General features: G+C 39.8%; 1 protein-coding gene across 4 annotated transcripts in view; it reads left to right on the top strand.

Moving 5' to 3' along the window:
• FARS2 (phenylalanyl-tRNA synthetase 2, mitochondrial) overlaps positions 1–20,683 on the top strand; it is a 229,318-nt gene that overhangs the window by 142,663 nt on the left and 65,972 nt on the right. For 3 of the 4 annotated variants that reach the window (XM_021534747.2, XM_031503943.2, XM_031503941.2), the window contains one exon: positions 9,675–9,826. In XM_021534747.2, coding sequence (XP_021390422.1) covers positions 9,675–9,826 — 152 coding nt within the window. Of the gene's footprint in view, positions 1–9,674; positions 9,827–20,683 lie in introns of those variants that run through there. The other variant, XM_031503942.2, reaches the window with a different exon arrangement.

The following is a 20,683-nucleotide window of genomic DNA, read 5'->3' as shown; positions in this document are numbered from 1 at the left end:
AGAGTTAGCTAAAAAGATGGGAGTTGTCATGAGTTTATTTGATAGTTCTTTTAACACTGGTGCCAATGTTTAAGAAAGTGATCTTTAAAATCATGCCTAAGCCTCTACAGTCATCATCTGTAGCATGATTAGACATTGCAGCTGAGCTGTGGAGTGTCCCTAGGAAATAAGGGCTGGGAAGAACAATCTCTGTATGTGTGTATGCATGGACAGAAGCACCTTTTGAAGTACATGGGGTTAATAAAACCCCCTGATTTTCAGCTACCACTTCTCTGATCAGAATATGAATTAGGCTACAGAGAATAGCCAAACAACAGAAGGCACAGTTGGGAAGAACTATATTATTCTTATCATACCAATCCTCAATTTCCTTCATCTTGCTAGTGTAAGAGACACATGAACTACTGCAGTGACAGCCTAAAACAAAATGTGACAAGTAAGTAATGCTTTGGGGGTGCATATGCTGCAGAGGATTAGGCTATGCAGTTTTGGAAAAATTAATAATGGGAAGAAATCCCCTCTTTTGAGGATTGATTGCATCCTCCTGCCTGTGCAGAAGTGCATATGCAATCCAATAATCCAATTTGCATAATTATTCCCACATGTAACCTGTTCTCCTAAATCAGCAGGAGTGAACCCATTTTCTGATTCTTGTAAAATAAGGAAAGGCATTAAGGAAATACCTGTTCTGCACCAAGATTCTGCTTGTAGAGATTTAAATGTTCTTTACATTTTTGTCATTGCATACTGAAACACTTAGTGTACTTTTTGTACCTTTTTTTTGTTTGGTCTTTTCTCAGTTTAGGGCTTCTCTGTAGTTTTCTCTTTCTAAAGGTAGTTACTCTTTAACAAGAGTATAGCTTTAGGAACACACAGAATCTGTCTGAGAGAAAAAAATTAAAGGCTTTTGTCCCTCTTCTGAGTAATGGACAAATAAGTGGTATTAATAAAAAACCCCCTTTTATTTCAGTTTTTCTCTAGCTTACTTACTGTACTTAAAAGTGTTTGCTACACTGTCTTGGTGTTTTATTATGAGTTTTTAACTTTAGAGGTTGTAATTTGTATGAATTTAGAACTTAAGTGGGGAGGTGCCAGGGGGAGGGGGGTTGGGGGAAGTGAATTGGCTGGTCTGGAAATTAAAAGTACTGGATTTTGCCAAGAGTCATAGAATCATATAATCCTTAGGGTTGGAAAAGACCTCTTAGTTCACCAAGTCCACTGTTATGCTATCATCACTACTAATATATACTTCACATACTAGTGAATATGCTATATTCACTACTAAGCCATGTCCCCAGGTGCCACATGCACTCACCTTTTGAACACTTCTGGGGACAGTGATTTCACCACTTCTCTGGGTGGCCTCTTCCTCTGCCACTTGGGCAGTTTTCCCAAGACAAGAAGGAAACCCAGCTATATCAGTGGTACTGGAAGTCATAAGAATATTTCAAAACCACCAGTAACCTCCCTGGGTAAATTTCTGTACATGATGAGATGGTACAGATTAGCTCTGGGAAATGTGGAAAAATAATTCCTTTGTAGCATAGCAATGTCCAGGGCGTTATGTGAAGTTATAGCCAAGGGATATGAAGTGTCATTGCTGCTGTATTGGAAATCTCTATGTTTTTTAAGGAAGGAGAGAGAAAAAAGAAATATAGGTTGATAGGTGGGAAGAAGGACTCTTTCAGGTGTTGCATGTGCCTGTAAGATTCACACTGCTAGCTTATTTTGGCGAAATTCACATTCAAGTGTTCTGGAGATTCTCAATTTAAACAGTACTTCTCTGGAATGGTGCATTTAATGAGAGAAAAGGAAATACAATCGACAGAGTTTTATATGAGGTTTTCATCTAAGCCAAAATAAAATACTGGGTGCACTTTGTTTCCATTGTTATGTTATGTATTTGGGAGAAATAAATCTTCATATTGCTGCAGACTCTTTCCAAATACTTGCATTGTTTATTTAGATATAACTCTTTTATATGAATTGTTGATTGGTACAGTATTTTACTCCATTGAGACTCCACTGAGCTATTTATCTCAGCATTATTATTAACCATAATGAGAAAAAATATACAAGCCAAATCATCAGAAAGAAGGAAACCTGAGTGTGGTAAACACCGAATGCCAACAGCAACCAAACACTTCTGCAGGAATTGCAGGTGCTGAGCATTGCTGAAGAGAAAATTCCTAGTATCTTCTGAGAAGTTGAGTTTCTGATGACTTATACCAGCTTATTACCTGTTCCTTGCAGCCATGGCAGGTATTTTGAGGGAAGCACAGGACACATATGTTTTGGGTTTTTTCATTGACAGCTTGTTTTCTGAGAATTGTGTTTTCTCTTCTTTTTACCCTTGCCTGTGATTTTGCCTGTGACATGGGATATTTGGGTAGGAAAGACAGGCAGAATATGGACAGCCTGTGCAAAAGGCAATCATAAGTATTAATTACTAGGTTTGGTGTGAAAATCCACTGTACCATTTTGGTCATTCCAAATCACTTGGTTCCTTTCTCAGGACAGAAGCTTGCTTGTTTTGTATCAAAGACATCACAACAGAGTAAGGATTGTCCCATCAGTTCCACTTGGTGTCCATGAGTTCTGTGGTAGCAACTGCTCAAATGGAAAAGCGATAACAGAAAAAGCACTTCTGTTTTTAGTTGTTTTGCAGTGATACATCTGTGACTGAAATGGGGGAAGCTGAGCACTGTGAAACCAACTAGCTTGGTAGGCCATCAGCTAAGAGCCTGGGAAAGAAGAATGAGGAAAATGCATTTTTTTCCACAGTGGACATAGAAGTTCAGAAGGAAAACATCACACTAATTGCTTCTTCATCCTGATACTTTCCAAAGGGGTTTATAAGGAGCTGTGATGTGGAAGTGAGTAGTAGAGAGCCATCCCTTTTGGTGATTCTCCCTATGAGTCCTACTTTGTTCTATGGAAATGAGAAGTCATTTTTGCCTCATTAAACACAGAGCATGAAGTCCATCACTGGTATTTAGGAATAATTTATACTTATCCTTTGGTGGTTTTTATAATCAGACCACAAAAAGCAAGGCATATCCAAATGCCCAAGGGAAGAGGTATCTGGGAATGTCTCTGCTTTGTACACTGTAACATCCTTGCTTTTAATAGGATTAGGTCAATACTTTCATCTTTTTTATGTCATTCCTGGCTTTTTTTTTCAATTCCTTACTAATAATTTAGAATCATAACCCTTTCAGTGTCAATACAAGTACTCTTTTGTGTCTGGAAATCTTCTCAAAAGCCATACCTTATTTCTTGGCTTTCTGACCACAGGTCAGTTTAAAATGCATATTTGCACTCAGAGAAGTATATTGTGACTTTAAACTTGGAACATTTTTCATTAGAAATTTAAACAATCTCAACTTTATTTTAAAATTACTGCATTTTAATAAAATGTTTTAAGAACACAATGCCCCTTTCCAGTGGGACCACAGAGGCTTAGTAATCAGCATTACTGTGGAGTGAGCATGTATAAAGGCAAGCAGTCTACTCACTCATTCTGCCACAGCAGCAGTCCTCTTGTGCATTTTTTCTGCTGCTTGGAAAAGGTAGAGCTTATCAATGAAGTTTAATCTCTTCACTGACCGTTACAGATCTTAATTTTTTCAGTGTCATATTACATATTGACCTTCCTTTGTCAGGCAGGTTCCTCTACATGAGCTGTAACTTTTAGCGTGCAAGAAGTGTTGCACTTGCTCCTGTGCATGTGCACATGTGTGTACATTTATTTTGTGTCTTAAGGGGGTTTACCTGAGGAAAGGTGCTTGACAAGCATTGAAAAAGGTGACTAAGCGGGATGATATGGAGAGCTACCTGGTGACTGCTTAGGCAGAATATAAGCATTTAAACTCCGCTTTGCACCTTCAGGGAACCTGGAATGAGGCTCAAGAAAGAAATTGTTATCTCCAACATGACCCCATAGGGCGTAGTTTAGGTGGGAAGGGGACAGAGCTGTCGTGGTGACATGCATGGCACAGCAGAGAGGGACCTGGTCCAGAGATTTGTGTCATCTTACATGGAAGGCTGAGACTTAGCTAGGAAGACAAGTCTGTAGCCCCAGAGCACCTCCCTGTTCAACCTGGATGTAGAATGTCAGAACCACAGGATGAGTCAGGTTGGAAGGCATCCCAGCTGGTTGTCTAGTCCAACCTTCCTGCTCAAACAGTGCTGTCCCAGAGCACATGGGACAGGATGGCATCCAGGTTGTTCTTGAATATCTCCATGTACAAAGAAAACCTCCTCCACTCAGAATGGTCCATGTACAAGCAGAGTGCCTGAAATCCATGGAGCACTTGATGTTCCCATGAACATATGGTGTTCCCTGTACCTGTATGTGAGCTTTTCAAAGTTAAGAACTCTGTTGGGGTGAGCAGATTGGTGTCTAAAAAGGGCTGATCATAATTCTGTTCATTCACCGAAAACCTCAGAGCATCAGTGGAGGCTAACATGCTTCTGCCACTCCCTGCAGGAGCACAGAGCAGTGCATTGATCCCAGACTAGTCCCAAACTAGTCCATTTGCTTTGGTTTTAAGCACTTAATCCCAGAATATATTTTATATTTGCTTATCAGACTTTATGGTAGTTGTCTGTTGAAATTTACATTTCCTCCTTTGAAGATGTGTGTATGTGCTTACACATAAAAATGTTTATATGTATGTGTGTGTGTACTTGTATGAATATATAGAACTTACTATATATATCTAAGGAAAAAATCGATTTGGTTAGGAGGGTAGAAAACTTTTAGTAATGAGGAACATTGTGACTAGATTTTAAGCCATGGCAGCCAAGAAATTCAAAGTTATGTTCCCTGCAGCAACTGTAATTTGCCTACTGGTCATAAATACGGCAGTGTAAATCTAGAAGCATACACACTAATACAGGAAACTTCATTATGTGCGTGGGGGTTAAGTTACTGCTGTAAATTTGCAGCTTTTAATTTCATGCCTGTTACGTGTTTAAATTTCCTATGATAACACTAAATTAATGTCGTTTCACCATGGAATATATTAAGAAAGGCTCAGTTATTACAGGACTGTAGTTTTCATTTTGATGAGAATATGATGTTGCATTAAAACTGTATAGTTTATGTAGATATTTCTCCAAAACATGGGCAAGGCAGGACTGTTAAAGCTTAGCAGCCACGGTGCTGCTAAGTCTCATATTTTTCTGACTTAGACTGGTGATGGCAGTAAAGCATGGCTGACTTTTTAATAGCTTGGCTGCCGTGGAATTGCTAACCCAGTTTCTGGTACGTGTCGTCATTAACCTTGCATTTGTGTTGCCATTGTCAAAATACAAGTACAGCCTTTTCCCCTACTGTGTTTGTCACTCGTTTGTTTTGTCCCATCTGCAGCTGGCAGCAGGAAAGGAATGGAGTGAGCAGCCATGGCACAAAACTTCTCCTGCCCCCTTGCCATGTTGCACCCATGGTTACTGCATGTGGGGGAAAGTGTTTTTTTTTCTTAATGACAAATATCTGTGCAAAGTTCTAGTGTCTATCCTGTTTTTTGGGACTCCAGGCTAAAGACATTTCATGGCCTTATGTGGTTTATTCACTGGCACTGGCTGTGCATTATCACCAGCAGTTTTTACTGTGGCTCGGGAGGTTCTGCCCTCAGAAAGGTTTCTCTTCCTTACAGCTGTGAGGTATCTGGATCCAGCCTAGCTGATGATCCTTCGCTCTGTGTGGATGAACAGATGCCACTCTTATTGTGACCACTTGATTCCTGCTGTCAAATCATCCAGAGTAGTGCCCTGGTGTGACACAGAGCCTAAGTATTTGCTATTTTATGCTGACAAGAGTTCTGGTGGATCCTGTTGCTGCTTAAGACAGCTGTACCCCAATGACTTGAGCTGCTGCAGTTCTTCATCCAACACATATTAGCATAAGCCAATGAGAGGGGAAATTTTCAGCTGGCTACAGCAGGCAGTGGTGAAGGAACAGGCACTTGTTTGTTTTATCAGCTGCTGCAGGGGTAGAAATCTCAGACAGAAAGGCAGAGCACAGAGGTAGAGATGAGGAATGCCCTAAACTATCAACAGCCCATATGAAAAATTAACAGCACTCCTCAGATAGATGTTGGCATAGGCAAGGCAGGCTGGCAGAGCAGGTTATAGCACTGGTGTCCCATTTCTATATTAAAATTTTCCTGAGAGGGAAAAGCTTGCAGTTTTAAGAAATACTTTGATTATTTATTAGCCAGAGAAAGAACTTTGACTAATGACTAGTAAACATATATCACTGAGGGTGGATCACCATAAACTTCCATTTTATTATTTAAAGAAATTATAGTAATTCGGCACTCCTAAATGCTTTCACTTTGGGTGATTGAAAAATGTGATGTCATTAATTCCAATATTTCCTACAAGATGGGTTCAGTGGAGTCCTATAGACAGTGTAATTTTTGGGAAAGCATTTGTTTTCTGAGGCTATTGAAAAATGTCAGTGGTAGTACACTGAAGTGTTTGAAACAGAAAGTGAACAGAACATTTAAAGTAGCACTGTGGTGGCAAACAAGATGGAACCAACAAGAGGGATGCAGGGATATCTGTGCATCAGAAGTGCTTACGGACACACTTGGCCAGTGCCCTGCAGCAGCACCCTGCAGGTAGGATCAGTTCTGCCATTTCCTAAACCTCTTTTCAGTTCCTTAAAAACCTAAGGGGGTGATCAGGGTGTGGAAGCAGGAGCAGCAGGGCTTCCAGGCTTGTGTTCAGCCAACACACAGCCTGCAGAGCCAGATGTGTCCTGGTAGCTTCTCCAAGCATTCTGCTGGAGGACTCCTGAGCCATGAAGAGAATGTAGCTGGAAGTGGTGGCTGGAGGCAACAGCAGAGTAGAGGATTTAGTGGGAAGAACACACTTTCAAGGGGAGCTTTTGAAATGTCTGTAAATTCATAAGAAAATGGTTTCCAGGGTTGGTATTTGCCTTGAACTTGAAAAAGGATCAGTCAAAATACTTTGGACCAGTCTGCTGTTAAAGAGCAGGAGAGTTTAGAAAGGATCAAAGAATGGCAAAGTGATCTGTTGGACTACAGTATGTATTTGCTAGAGTTCCTGAATACAAATTTAGGAACTGCATTTTGGCTTGCCAATTGGAGACACTTTAGTAGCCTATTCACATTTTACGTGTAGCTAATAAACTATTATGTGACTCATGGAGCTCTACAACAAACAGATCAATACATTTGAGAACTAGGAATTTTATCCTTATACTAACTTTAGTGTTGATATAAGACTTACTGCAATGATATTGACTGCAGCCAGGTGGTGAAGGGACAATATAATATGGGATTATTGCCTTGCCTTTTACCATAAAAGATTTTTCTGTATTACAAGGCTCTGAGAAAAGGTTAGTAGCTAATAATAAAAAGTTATGCTTATGTTATGTTTTAAACATTTGTCCTTCCAGTCTTTGCAACACACAAAGCATACACACACAAAATTACAAAAATTCTGTATCCACACTAGAGACAGTGGAAAGAAAAAGCTGCAAACACAAGAAATTAATTCCCTGCTTCCCATGGGCATGCCATCTCCAGGGGAGCAGGGCCCCATCACATGTGATAGCTACCTGGGAAAACAAACATCATCACTCCACATATTCCCCCTTCCCTCTCCTTTCCACTTTTTATACTGAGCAGGATGTAATATGGTCTAGAATATTTCCCTTTGGTCACTTGGGGTCACCTGTCCCAGCTGTGTCTCCTCCCAAATTCCCCATCTTTCTCATCAGTGTGGCATTACAGAAAGCAGAAAAGGTTTTGACTCTGTGCAGATACAGTCCAGCAGTAACAAAAGCATCTCTGTTACCAACCCGGTGTACAGCACAAATAAAAAACACAGCCCCATGCTAGCCCCTGTGAAGACAATTAATTCTTGCCAAAACAAGCTCAGGACATTTCTGAGTTACCTGAACATGTACTTAATTTTCCTCATTGTCCTTGTACCTCTGTGAATGAAAGTAGGTGCCTTCATCATACTAAGGCTCATGAGCCACATATTCTGGTTGGATGATTAAATGTCTTGAACTGTGAGTTCAGTGAGTTTTGTATTAGTCCCACCAAGCTTTGAAAGGTGTTTAGTATATTCCTGAACTATAGCAATGGTAAATAAAGTGCTAGATAGGAATGAGGTGAGAATATAGGGGTCTACTGCAGAATTATAACTTTATTTGCACTAACACATGTATCAGATTGTCATCCAAGGAGCATCTCCAGCATTTGCAGCTGTGATTTTTGTATAGCAGAGATATTTGCATTTCATTCATTAGTGTTATATCAAAAGCTCTTTTGCAATGGATTTGTTGTGCAAGTTTCCTTTTTTTAATCTGATGTACAGGATATGAATTCATTTGACAAGTTTATTAATTTAACAAGTTCAGTAATCATTTGCGATTCACAATTTTATTTGCTGGGGGTGTTATTAATTTAAAACTTGGACTGTATTCCTTATCAGACATTTATTGACTAGTTTCATTCTACAGAATAGTATTTGAGTAAATCAGAATGCTGTAAACTTGCCTTATTAACAGGTTTATTGCTTTAGCAGGTGCTCACTTAAGTTTCCACTGCTCCATCATAAAACATTCCCAGCCATGGAATACATTTTGAGTGAGATATTATATTGTATAGACCAGGGTGTACACATGAAATCTCTTGTACATATAAAGAAAATAATAAAATAGATGTTTTCTTCTGCAGACTCCAACAATCTTGTGCAAAAGTACTTTTTTCAACTGCAGGGAATTAATGCAAAGCAGAAGTAAGATACTGTATAACCTAGAGGTTATGAAAGGAGAATGTTACCATTTTCTATTCTTCAAAGGGCGAAACTTCTCACCACAGGTGAGGTCTGAAACCCACAGAGTCCTGGGAAGTTTCATCAAAACTGAAAAGTTAATTATCTGGTTTCCTTTCTCTTTTCTCTTCCCATTTTTACAAATAACAAGTTACACTGCCCACTCTGAGTATGCAGCAAAGATTCCCCTTTGTGTTTAAAGCCTGTTCTGGTAGTTGTGGAATGAATAACTATGTTAACAGCCATACTTTTGTGTTGTTGTAGGTGTTTGGATGTCTACAAAAAACACCAGAAAGTGAACTGATCCGTCTTTTTAAGCCAAAGTGTGTTTCTTATTAAAACATTGTAATAAGAAGGTGCCTATTTATAAGACTTGGTTAAAAATTTGACAGTAAAAATAATAAATATGTTGTGGAATATAAGAATCCTATAAAATGCATATAAATTTTATACCTGAATGTGATAAGAAGTTTTGAATCTGCAAAAAGTCTGGAAAATGCTTTTAAAATGTGCAATTCTACCCAGTGAAAAACCACCTGACATTATCTCTTCCTTCTAAGCAGCTCTGTTGCAAAAGTGTGTTCAGGGTCATAAGCACTGATTTTATCAAACAAAACCAAGATTTTTCTTGTGAATGAATAAGCCAAAGTTGTTATGAGGGGATCTTTAAAAGACGTTTCCTAGTATAAAATCTTCTGTCTCAGTTGTTTATGAGGTCAGTTTGCCCTTCAAAGACCATTTCAGAAAGCCTCTAAACTGTGTACTTTGTGTGTTAGGTAAGCTCAGAACAGCTGTAGGTATAGTTATCAAGTCCAACCATGTATAAAGGTATGTTTTTAAATTTCTTTCAGCCACTCAGCCGATATCCACCTTTGATCAATGACATCTCCTTCTGGCTGCCTTCTGAGACGTACTCTCAGAATGATTTCTATGATTTGGTTCGAACCATTGGTGGAGACTTGATAGAAAAGGTTGTCCTACTGGATGAATTTGTCCATCCAAAGTAAGTGAAAATTTTAACAGCTTTTTCCTGTGGTCATAGTATAAATACTTTGTGAATATTTTAGTTCACTATACCAAGAAGTTCTTGATTCTTACAATATTTGCAGATTTCATTCTTTAGCTCCAAAACTGTTCCTCAGCAAAAAAACCCCAACTTTTTACTTAAAAGAAATACTACCTATTTTTCAGTTTTCCACTAGTACTGAGCTTCTGATATTCAGACTACCCCAATGCTTTGTGCTCAGGTTTTGATAGCAGCAGTGAACAACTGCCTTCCTCAGTACATCTGGCAGTGCATGGTACTCCTGTCCGTAGTGTGTCTGACATTCTAGTCCTGCTCTCTGCTAAGAGAATGAAGTTTGCCTCCTTGTTCTCTTCCTTTCTTCTTCTAGTCCTGACACACAAGTAGACCTTTACTATAATGTCAGTGCTAATAACGGCTTGTTGCAGAATGCTATTATTGTTGTTCAACTGGAAGAAAAAAAAAGACCTTGCTCATTTCTTTCTGACACTTACTTATATGCTGTTGAACAATCGCTCAGGTTTCAGAACACCATATGGGTATAGCAGTACTGACATGACCAGGGAGTGCACAGGGTATTTGTCCAACTGGTATATAAAAGTTGCCTCAAAACCAGGCAAGCATCAGCTATTACATATGTACTGTTTTCAATTTGGTGTTTCCAAATCAAGAAGTAGAAAAGCTGCTGGGTATTTAGCTTTCTAAAACTGAGGTTTAAAATAATTTGTCTTGAGACTTTTTCAAGTGCTGTAGGAAGGCAGATAATAACAGGAAAATACTTCATATTGTTCTCCAACACCTATAGATTTTTTTTCTGCTTTCTACATCCAAGTATTTAACTCTGTTGTTCTTTTCAATTTGATATGTGATGCAGGCCAGATGAATAGATTGTTCTATGGCCTAGTTTTCATGATGTTTCAGGGGATGTTTATTTTTTGAGGGTTATTTCCTCTTTACCCTTTTTGTGTAGTGTTGTATGAGCCTGTGTTGTATGAAGAAAAGGAAGTGGAAATTAAATTTGTGTGGGCATCTTAAAGCTTGGAGTCATTAATTCTTGAGTCTTTCTCACATGCAAATTATGCAAAAGGATCTTAACCCTTTAGTCAAGATGGTGTGTGCAGAAGAGGAATACAGGTTAGGGTAAAATAATGAGTACTTTCCATTGTAAAGAACAGATTATATCTTTCAGGGAAATTGAGAAACAAGTTTATTGCACACGTGGGTAATTTCTTATTGTCACTTGGAGTGCACTGTATTATCAGTTAGCACAAGTAGGTAGACATTGAAGACTCTGCACACAGATCCTGCTGATGATGGTTCTGATACAGCACAATCAACATTTCTTGGTAAAACTGGGTTGTTGAACCCCTTTCTGGAACTGGTCCCTCCATTCATTCATGCCAAAAATTTATTGTATGTGTAACACTTCAGTGCTCATTGCCACTTTTTCTCTACATTCTCCTCTGTGATACCAAACCAGCAATTATCTTCATTGTTATATCATCTCCTAGGGGAAAATCCTATGTGTAGTGCAAGCAGCTCTTCCAAGTCTGAAAGTTTGGAGAAATCTTGTTCCCTGCTTCCTCAAACAGTGGCAGTATTATTCTGTGATTACTCTCAGCATCTTACTGGGGAAATCCACATACACTGTGACAGCCTGCCAGCAGCACTGCATCAGTCAGGCTCAACTCACAGGTTGTGCTTCTCTTCTTTGCTGGGAATATTGCCTTCCATACTAGTAGAGTGGTGAGGTAGGGACAGGATTCACTACTCTGGTTTTCTACTATGCATGTTTTCTCCTTTGATATGCTTTGACACATGCAGAACATATTCCAGGGATGACAGTTGTTCCTCCTCAAGGAATACACCTCTGGTTCCCTCTGTGATTTCTGCAAGTATATGGGAAGGTTGATTGCTCACAGAGAATTGTCAGGCAGATTTAGGACCTTTACTAGTTTTGTTCTCTAAACAGTTCAAGCCTCACTCAGCAAACATCCAAATATGTTTTGACACTATAAGGAGGAAAAATTTCTCACCTTTACATCTGAAGAATTTGCAAGGTGACACTATTGGATTGTGGATAAGTGATGTTGTAGTCCTTTTGTTTTTTTTGCCTGCAACACCAGTAAAAAAAAATTTTCAAATGTCCCATTAAAATTCAGTAATTCCAATGAGATTATCTAGTGCATTAACAAGGAATCATAAATGAAGACTAAAACATAATGGTTACTTTACCTTTCTTTTTAGAACAGGATGTGTTCGGATGTGTAACTTTTGATAATTGATGATGTAAGCCACATAAGTAATTTTGTTTGATTTTTAAAGGCCTTGGAAGATTGACATTTTGAAAAGAGTTTTCTACTTAGTCTTAATTCCTAGATAATCATCTTGTTATGGGAATGATACAGTGGCTTCTTTAATTCAGTGTTGCAGAAAAGCCTCTGGGCATGGAAATTAACATAAGAGATCCTCAGCGTTGCTATGGATCTGTATGTTACAGATCTAGGTACTTGTAATCATTATCTTGAATTTTTAGTGAATCTGCTGTGGAGGATGGGAGAAAAGTGTCTAGGACTGGAAAAACTGCAATGCTGATGTTTTGAATGTTAATTACTTACAAGCAGCTTATTAAGTTCATGCTTGTATTCAAACACTTCTAGAATTTAAAATTCAGATTTTTTTAATCCTTTAAAAATACCAGTTTCATGAGGAATTAGGACATTTTGTAGTCTTATTTTCATTCTTAAACTGCTTTTCTTAGTTATTGGACTATAAAGATCTGATTATAGAAAATGTTACACAAATAAAACTAATTTATAACACAAAAAGAGGTCTTTAAATTAGGATCTTTAACAGAGGTGGCCTGTGTAGTACTATGTAGTTGCCTTTTCTGTAGTTCAGAAACCTTTCAAGATTTTACTGGGCTTTGGACTGATACCCATTCTGCAGTCCACTGCAGTATGGTGTGTATTAGTATTTCTCTACAGGGAAAAGGAATGTGGGGGCAGGAAAAAGCACGGGACAATTAATTGTTTAAGCAAGGAAGAGATGCCTGAATACAAGTCAATCTCGATTACCTGCTTTGTAAGGTAATAGTATCGAGACAACTTTTAGGGAAGTGCTAGTAATTTAAAGATACAGCAGAAAGGAGTCTCATTGCTGAAAAGCACAAATTTAGGAGAATGCCAAGTTTTTGTGTTGGGGTAATTAAGAACTTTTCCAGCCTAAATGTATCTTTATTTAACTGAGCAAAATCAAAACACAGTATTGAGGTAAACTGAGTAATGTATGATGTGTCACACAGTCAAGGTTTAACTTCATCCAAGATGAATAATGCAAAACACGGCTGTAACACACCTGTTACTCAGGTATATAAAGAATCACCCAGCATATGTGAGGAAAAAGATGTGACTTTTCTAAGTGCGAAGGAAACTGAGTAAAACTGTGGTGGTTTTGGCAAGAACAGGGGCAGGCCATCTGCAAGACAAGCAGAGAACAAGTGTCTCTTTGCAGTGAGCAAAATGTTTTCCACAGTCCACCCTGTGTATTGAAGCTATTTTTGCTTGATGCATTAGCTTAAAACAGATTTTCATAGATTTGGATAGTGGAATATATTACTCCATGCATGATGTGTGAAGTGTGTTCACTGTGACTTGCCTGGAGTTGTCAGATGCCACATGAGCCATGTAACCAGACACCAACGGCAGTGGCACTGTTTTTGCTACCTGACTGAATTATTTCTTTCAAATCCTTGGAGATCTTTAAGGACCTTTAAACATTGCTGTGCAAATACACAATGAGTGAGGATTTGTAGCTGACATTTTCCCCCTTGGAACATTTTAGTGAACAAACATTTGCAAAAAAAAAAAAAAAAAGTAATGTTTTGGACTATATTGATACTAAAAGAAGAAAAGAAAGGGGTGTTTCCCTTACTTTTTGCAATGGCTGTTTTATACTCCATATCTTGAAGTTTAGGCCTTCTACTACTCAACTTGTCTAAGCTGTCTAATCAATATGAATGACCTCCAGAAATTGAATTAGAAAGTAATCTCTTTCTCAGTAGTCAAGACTTCTCCAGTTTTGGATAGTAAAAAGATTTCTCAGGAAAAAAGAAAGGGTGGCTGAATGGCAGTCAAAAGGTAGAAGGGTCTCTGCCTGCTATGAATAAGCAGATCAATGCAGAGAATCCCAGGAAGAGGGATTTACATTCCTTCATTCATAGAGTTTTACGTTTTGGTGACATTCAGATAAGTACTGTGGCTGCACACATGTAGAATTTTGGGGATGGTAATTAAAGCATATCTGGACAAAGTAATAGAGGAAGTACTGGTTAATCACACATGGTAGAATATGTGATAGAAGTGGCACAAGACATTTGTGACCCACATTGTCCCTGATGAAGAGTACAGAGAGAGATAAGAGTTCAGGGGTGAGAACTTGTCCCCTACAATGCAACACCAAAGACAGAATACAGAAATGCTGAGGTTGTCTGTCTTTGCTTTGGGCAAGACCTGCAAGTGTGTTTTTCAGTGTAGCATGCCATGTTTCTCTTGTGTAAAGTATCTTGTGTAATCCCATCACATGTGATGGCCTCACATGTTCATTCTGAAAATGTATTTTCTGCATTTTGCTGTGAGGTTATTTTCCTATTGGTCTTTCAAAGTTAATTACTAATATTTCTGTTTTGTTAGAAAGATAATGGAAGTAAGGAAAGACATGGCTCCACATCTTTCTTTTCAAGGAAGATACATAGGTAGGCTGAAAAAGTTATACAAAATTGTAATCAAGACATGCACTGTGTCCTCAGTGTACTTAAGAGGTAAATTTTTAATCAGAGAAACTAAAAATATTCTGAAAAGGCAGAGTGGAGACAGTAAGGGGGAAAAATTGATTTGCTGTGTTTTGACGGCTATGCTGTTAAAAATATAAGTGGGGAATAGGTAAGAAAGGATTTATTCTTGCCTTTGAGTCAATTACTTGCACACTTCTGGAGTGAGAACTGCACATTTGTCACAGTCTGTTAAATGAAGTGAGGGAAAATGTATTGGCTGATGTGAAGGAGGAAGGTAGGTGCACTGTGGCACCATCTTTAGAGATTTTGGGAATACTCAGACAACCTGTGTCTCTTCTTTTCCACACAGTAAAAGGAAGAGATCTGACACCAAAGAGTCAGATCCTATTGACTGCTGTGTTGTGTCAACGCATGCCCCTAGCTCCTTGTTGGAATATAGAAAATGCAATGTAAGAACATCACTTTCCAGATACCAGATTTTGCACTTTTCCTTGTCTACATGGGGATAAAATCAAATACTTTTAGGTCTGGTTTATTCATTAAAGCTGGCTTGGTTTTGTCTTGCTTTTGGAATAGGTGAATTAAGCAGAATAATTCTTAAGTGCTGCTTGCTGCTAGTATTACGCAAATTAAAAGAATCAAGTCAGTCCCCAAACACCTTGTTGTTCTTCAGCTTGAGCACATTACAATTTGCTGAGGGATTCTTTGAGATTACCTTTAACTGCTGAACTGGCAAAGTCCCAGCAGCAGCTTCTCAGCAGAGAAAAACAACCCAGAAGCAGCTTTTGACAGTAGCTACCAGAAGATTGGTTTTCAATTAATGAAAAATGTTCTCCAGCTCTGGGCTTCCCCCCCACCCCCGCATTTGGTCACATGAATGTAAGACTATAACATTTTTGAAACAGATTAGCTATTCATGGAAGGATCTGTCAGAGGATTCTCATTAACTTCTGAGCCTTTGTTCAGCTGTCACAGTACAGCATAACCACATAGTGGTTAAAAGTGCTTAAACACTACAGTAGTACCCCCAGTCCATCTTCTCTCTTTTCCCTCTCTTGTCCTGACCAGGATCAATGCCACCTGGTTTTCCTTGAGAATGAGAAACTTCTCTATCCTTCCTGCTGCAGTCATGCTGATGGCAAGGCCATCTGCATGTGTCGGAGCAATGCCAAGCACAAATACAGACTGGGCAGAGAATGGCTTGAGAGCAGCCCTGCAGAGAAAGGGTGTTGGTATGAGAAGATTTTGGTTGTTGGTTGACGAGAAGCTCCACATGACACGGCACCGTGCACTTGCAGCCCAGAAAGCCAATTGTATCCTGGGCTGCATCCAAAGCAGCATGGCTGGCAGGGAGGGAGGGGATTCCGCCCTTGTGGGATCCCATCTGGAGTGCTGTATCCAGCTCTGGGTCCCAACATAAGAAAGATGTGGACCTGCTGAAGCAAGTCCAGAGCAGGGCCACAAAGATGCTCAGAAGGTGGAGCACCTCTCCTATGAAGACAGGCTGAGAGAGTTGGGGTTGTTCAGCCTGGAGAAGTGAAGACTCCAGGGAGATCTTAGAGCACCTTTCAATACCTAAAGGGGGCCTGCAAGAGAGCTGGAGAGCATGTAATAACAGAACATGGGGTAATGGCTTTAAACTGAGAGAGGATAGGTTTACATTAGAAGGAAATTCTTTGCTGTGACGATGGTGAGGCACTGGAACAGAAGTTGTGGATGCCCCATTCAGAGAGACTGGACTGTTGATGGTTAATGACTCAGACAATCAACCCCCAGGTGCAGAGGGGCTGTGTATACCCATCACAGGAGGCTACAGCTGGGTGTTGAACAAGATAAAGGAAGAGGCTGATAAGAGGCAAATCCTTGGAAGCAGGAAAATGCTTTTTGTCCTGCCAAAGTTCTTACACAAGTGGCTCAACTGTGAAAAATCCCTTCTGGAGTAGTATCAGGACATCCACACATAGCTTGAGGGTATTCATCCCTGCTGATGTGCCACTTGGAAGGTGTCACAAACGTCAAACACTCTGAAGTGTCCTGTGATCCAAAGTATTGCACGATCCAGTGTAAAACTCCCGACTCCACGGGAGGTACTGGGGTGTTCTCTGATGAACCTGAGTGACCATAAAGCCATTGGACACTGTTTTGTGAACTTCCCCACCTCTGGTGGAGATGACCATCCCCACTTAGAAGATCAGAAGAGGACCAATGGGATGCCATTAGCATCCACCGTAGTGATTTTTTTTGTGATTGTTAATCTCTTTCTCCCCCCTCTCCCCCAGCTGTTTCCTATTTATTTGTCTCTCCCTCACAGTTACTGTTAAATAAAAATCTTTACTATTGACTATAGCATATGGTGTTTGTTTGCTCCTTAATTCAGGGAAAAACATCTAATAATTTTAACAACCATATCTTAACACCATTCCTGGAGATATTCAAGCCCAGGTTGAGCAGCCTAGTCTAGTGGAAAGTGTCCCTGCCCATGGCAGGTAGTTGGGAGCTAGATAATACTAAAATTCCTTCCAACCCAAACCATTCAATGGTAGTTTTATGATTCTTTTGCCTTGTGAGCTTCAGCTTAGGAGATGTGTGTGTAATGGAGTTTGGGTGCATTTCACTCCTGGAAAATGTGGGCATCAAGCACTCCCTGTGCCCCAGACCAACCCAACAGCCGGTGCTGTTTGATTGATCCACAGAGTGGCCCCAGCTGCTCTTTGGGCTCTTCCTCTTCACTGCCTTTTTCTCCTTAGAACAGCAAGCGTGTAGCAATAGCAGCTCTGTTCTCACAGCAGCCCCTCCTTGGAGGTGGTCAGGGACTTTCTGGCCAAATTAATTTAGAGTAAACATTGGGCTGCTCAGAAAGAGATGCTTTATGAAGACATAAAGGGTTCTGTTCATGTCCCAGCAGAGCTGAGATAAGCTCTCAGGTGATAAGGTTTTCATCCTGACTGCCTATAGGAAATTTAAAGGAGCCAGGAGTTGCACTCCATGTCAGTAACTCCAAGGTAACCCTGCCATGCTGATTGATACATGGCTTCAGCAGATATTGCACTCCTGCTTTATAGCAGTCATGATGCCCTGCTGTTCCCCACCAGGACTGAGCCTGTTGGAGTTTAGCTTTCCCAGATATCCTGAACAGTGGCAAGGACATTCATGGAGCCCAGAGCACCCATCTCCTAGGGTTTGTTGTAATGTTTTTTTTTGTTGTTTTTTTTTTTTGTTGTTGTTTTGTTTTGTTTTGTTTTTTGGGGTTTTTTTGAGGAAATAGGACTGAAAAGCTTTGCTTCCTTTTCCTCCTCAGCAAAAACATTCCTGATTGAAATGATTGTAGAGAATAAATTGAGTAAATATGTACATATATTTGTTTAGAAAAGACTTTCAGATATTTTAGAAATTCCAAATTTCAAACACCCTTGTTGCAGCTTTTTTGTAGTACAAAATAGGGTGAAGTCAGAGACAGCAAAAATGAGCATGCACTTCTATTGCATGAAAGTATTGTTTGATATGGAAGCAGACCTTTGCAGTGCTATATTTGTTATCTATATATGTGTAGACTTGGAACCTGTCTGCATACTTTTGTTAAGTACCCTTTTCAAAGATTTTTGACTGCTTGGCCTACAGCTTTTGAATTCTAGTGTGGATTCAGATGCTTAATTCCTTTGGGTTGCTTTAAGAGTCCCCCAGATAGAAGTTCCCTATCCAAATCCAACTGTCACAAAGAACTATGAGAGGAATGAGAAGAGGAGCACAGAAGTCTTTCCTGTAGAAAAAGCAAGCACTTGAACTGTTCTACAAAAAAAACCAAACCAAAACAACAACAACAAAAAACACCCCAAAATTTGTTGGTTTATACAAAAATCAAGTGAATTCTGTGACTTATGTCTTTTTACACAGCTTGTGACTGTTAGTTCAGATCTCTGGTGCCAGTGTTTATTTGAAGACCATCTAATTGTGGAAAAAAAAAAAAGTAATAATCAGCTGACCATGATAGACAGATTGTACTTTCTTTGCTGTCCTCAGTGTTCAGACAGGCACCATGCAAATAGCTGTTCTTAATGGGTTCCTATTGAAGTTTGAGGTTTCTTTCAAACCACTGTATTCAAATCAATTGTGGGGCAGACAGAGTTCTGCTGTGCCATCCCTGGCTCTCCAGAGTCTTCACAGAGAAAATTGTCTTTACTAACTGAAAATAATTTACTATAAATAAGCATCAGTAGGAGTCCTATTATTCTTTGGTGGGAGGCTGGTGGCTAGCACACAGACTTGTGGGAGGATTGGTATCAAGAAAGGAAAAGGATGAAGTAACCACAGGTTCCCATTAGAGGGTGGGGGGAAACACAGCCCTGAAGTGTGACGTGTCACTGGTGATATTCCATAAGAAATGTATTCACCCTTCACAGGTTATAAGAGAGGATAGCTTAAGTACGTGAGCAACACAGAAAACAAGCATCAAACCCCTTACGTGTTCAGGCAGATGCAGAGGGCAGACTTGCTGTATAGAAAAGAGATCGCTGGAGTCACAATGAATCATTTCTAAGAGGCTGCTCAGCTGAAGAGCTTAACCTTTCTTCATCATGTCAACCTGAAGTCAGCCATTCACCACCAGTTCTCAAATGCAGCCCAGAAATCTTTGCCACAATTCCCAGAGCACTTCACAGCAGGTGTCACAGGAATTAGCACGGTGATTTATTGACAAGCAGTGGGATGGTGAAAAATGGCTAAAGTAGTCAGCTGCCACAGGATGCACAAGGGATAGCAATAGGCTCATGAGTGCCTCTGAGGTCAGAGAAATCCTAGTGAATTGCTGACCTTGTAGAACAGAGGTGGAGGCTACTTCTGTGCAGAACTGTTTTTCCTAGTTTGCAATGGTGAGCATATTAGAGTTTGTGAAGCATTGCAATGGACGTGAGTTTGTTGGAGAGGGAAAGCTTTTGTAATCACATTTGTTAGGTGGTGAGTATTGTCCCTCTCTACTCACTGAAATTGTTTTCTCTGCCTAGTGCTCTGACTGTGTGCTGCTGCCTGGGATGGCTCTGTTCTGCTGTCCGTCTGAGGCTGGGATTCCATACCCTTCCCTCTTGTCTTGGTCTCTATCATTCATTCTCCCACAATGACAATGCAGTCTAGGAAGTCAAGGTGGAGCAGTCCTGTCAAGGCCACCGGTGATGGATGACACCACTTCAGGCTGAGAATCCCTGTAAAGGAATACGGGTGAGGGACAGAAATGTGTTCTGGCTGGGTATCAGGTCTGTACCTGAAAGTAGTTTTTCTTCAGTACAGCAGATGTATCCTTTTGTCTCTCTTCTCCTAAATCAACTTTTAAATTAATGTTACTGTGCAAGTATGGCATATTTGTTTTCTGCAGTGTCTGAGCAGTGTGGAGAAACAGCACATCTGTAGCACATCCCAAGCTCTCTCAGATTCTCTTGAATTTTTGACTAGAGATCTGCATGGAAAGGTAGAGATGGCTCAGTTTGCTCATGGCTTACAACAATATTTGTAGCTACAGAAAATGACCACAGTACCAAAGCATCCACATCACACTTTTCTTGGGGCGATGAAGGACATCGCTGTCCTCTGTGTGTTGGGAATTGCATGTGTGTGATGCCTGCACATTCTTGCACTCACCACAAAGCCTTTCTCAGAACTGTAGAGTGGGTTAACAAGGTGGCCTGGCCCCTAATTCTTAGACTAGATTCAGCTAAGCATACATTCTATAAATCTGCCAGGATAGGAGATGGGAGGAAAAAGTCCTTATATGCTTCATAGTGCTACATGGAAGAGTGATGGATATAGCACTAAATAATTAATTGTAGTTTTTATATTTTATGGATCCAGAACATATTTTTTGTAGGGATAAATAAAGCCCTATAGCTAGTAAGAATTTTCTTAAGCTGAATCAAAGCATTATGTAGCTCAAAGGTTGCTTATCTCCATATTGGGAAATGTCAACATTTAGGCTGAGGAAACAAGGTTTTCTTTAATTTCAGAACAAAAAAAAGTCAGGATTACTAAAGCAGATCACAGTATCTTCCCATTGCTTTTGT

The sequence above is a fragment of the Lonchura striata genome, chromosome 1, assembly GCF_046129695.1.
Source record: "Lonchura striata isolate bLonStr1 chromosome 1, bLonStr1.mat, whole genome shotgun sequence".
Lineage (NCBI taxonomy): Eukaryota > Metazoa > Chordata > Aves > Passeriformes > Estrildidae > Lonchura > Lonchura striata.
The sequence above is the reverse complement of the archived record's forward strand: the minus strand, read 5'-3'. Positions and strand labels throughout refer to the sequence as shown.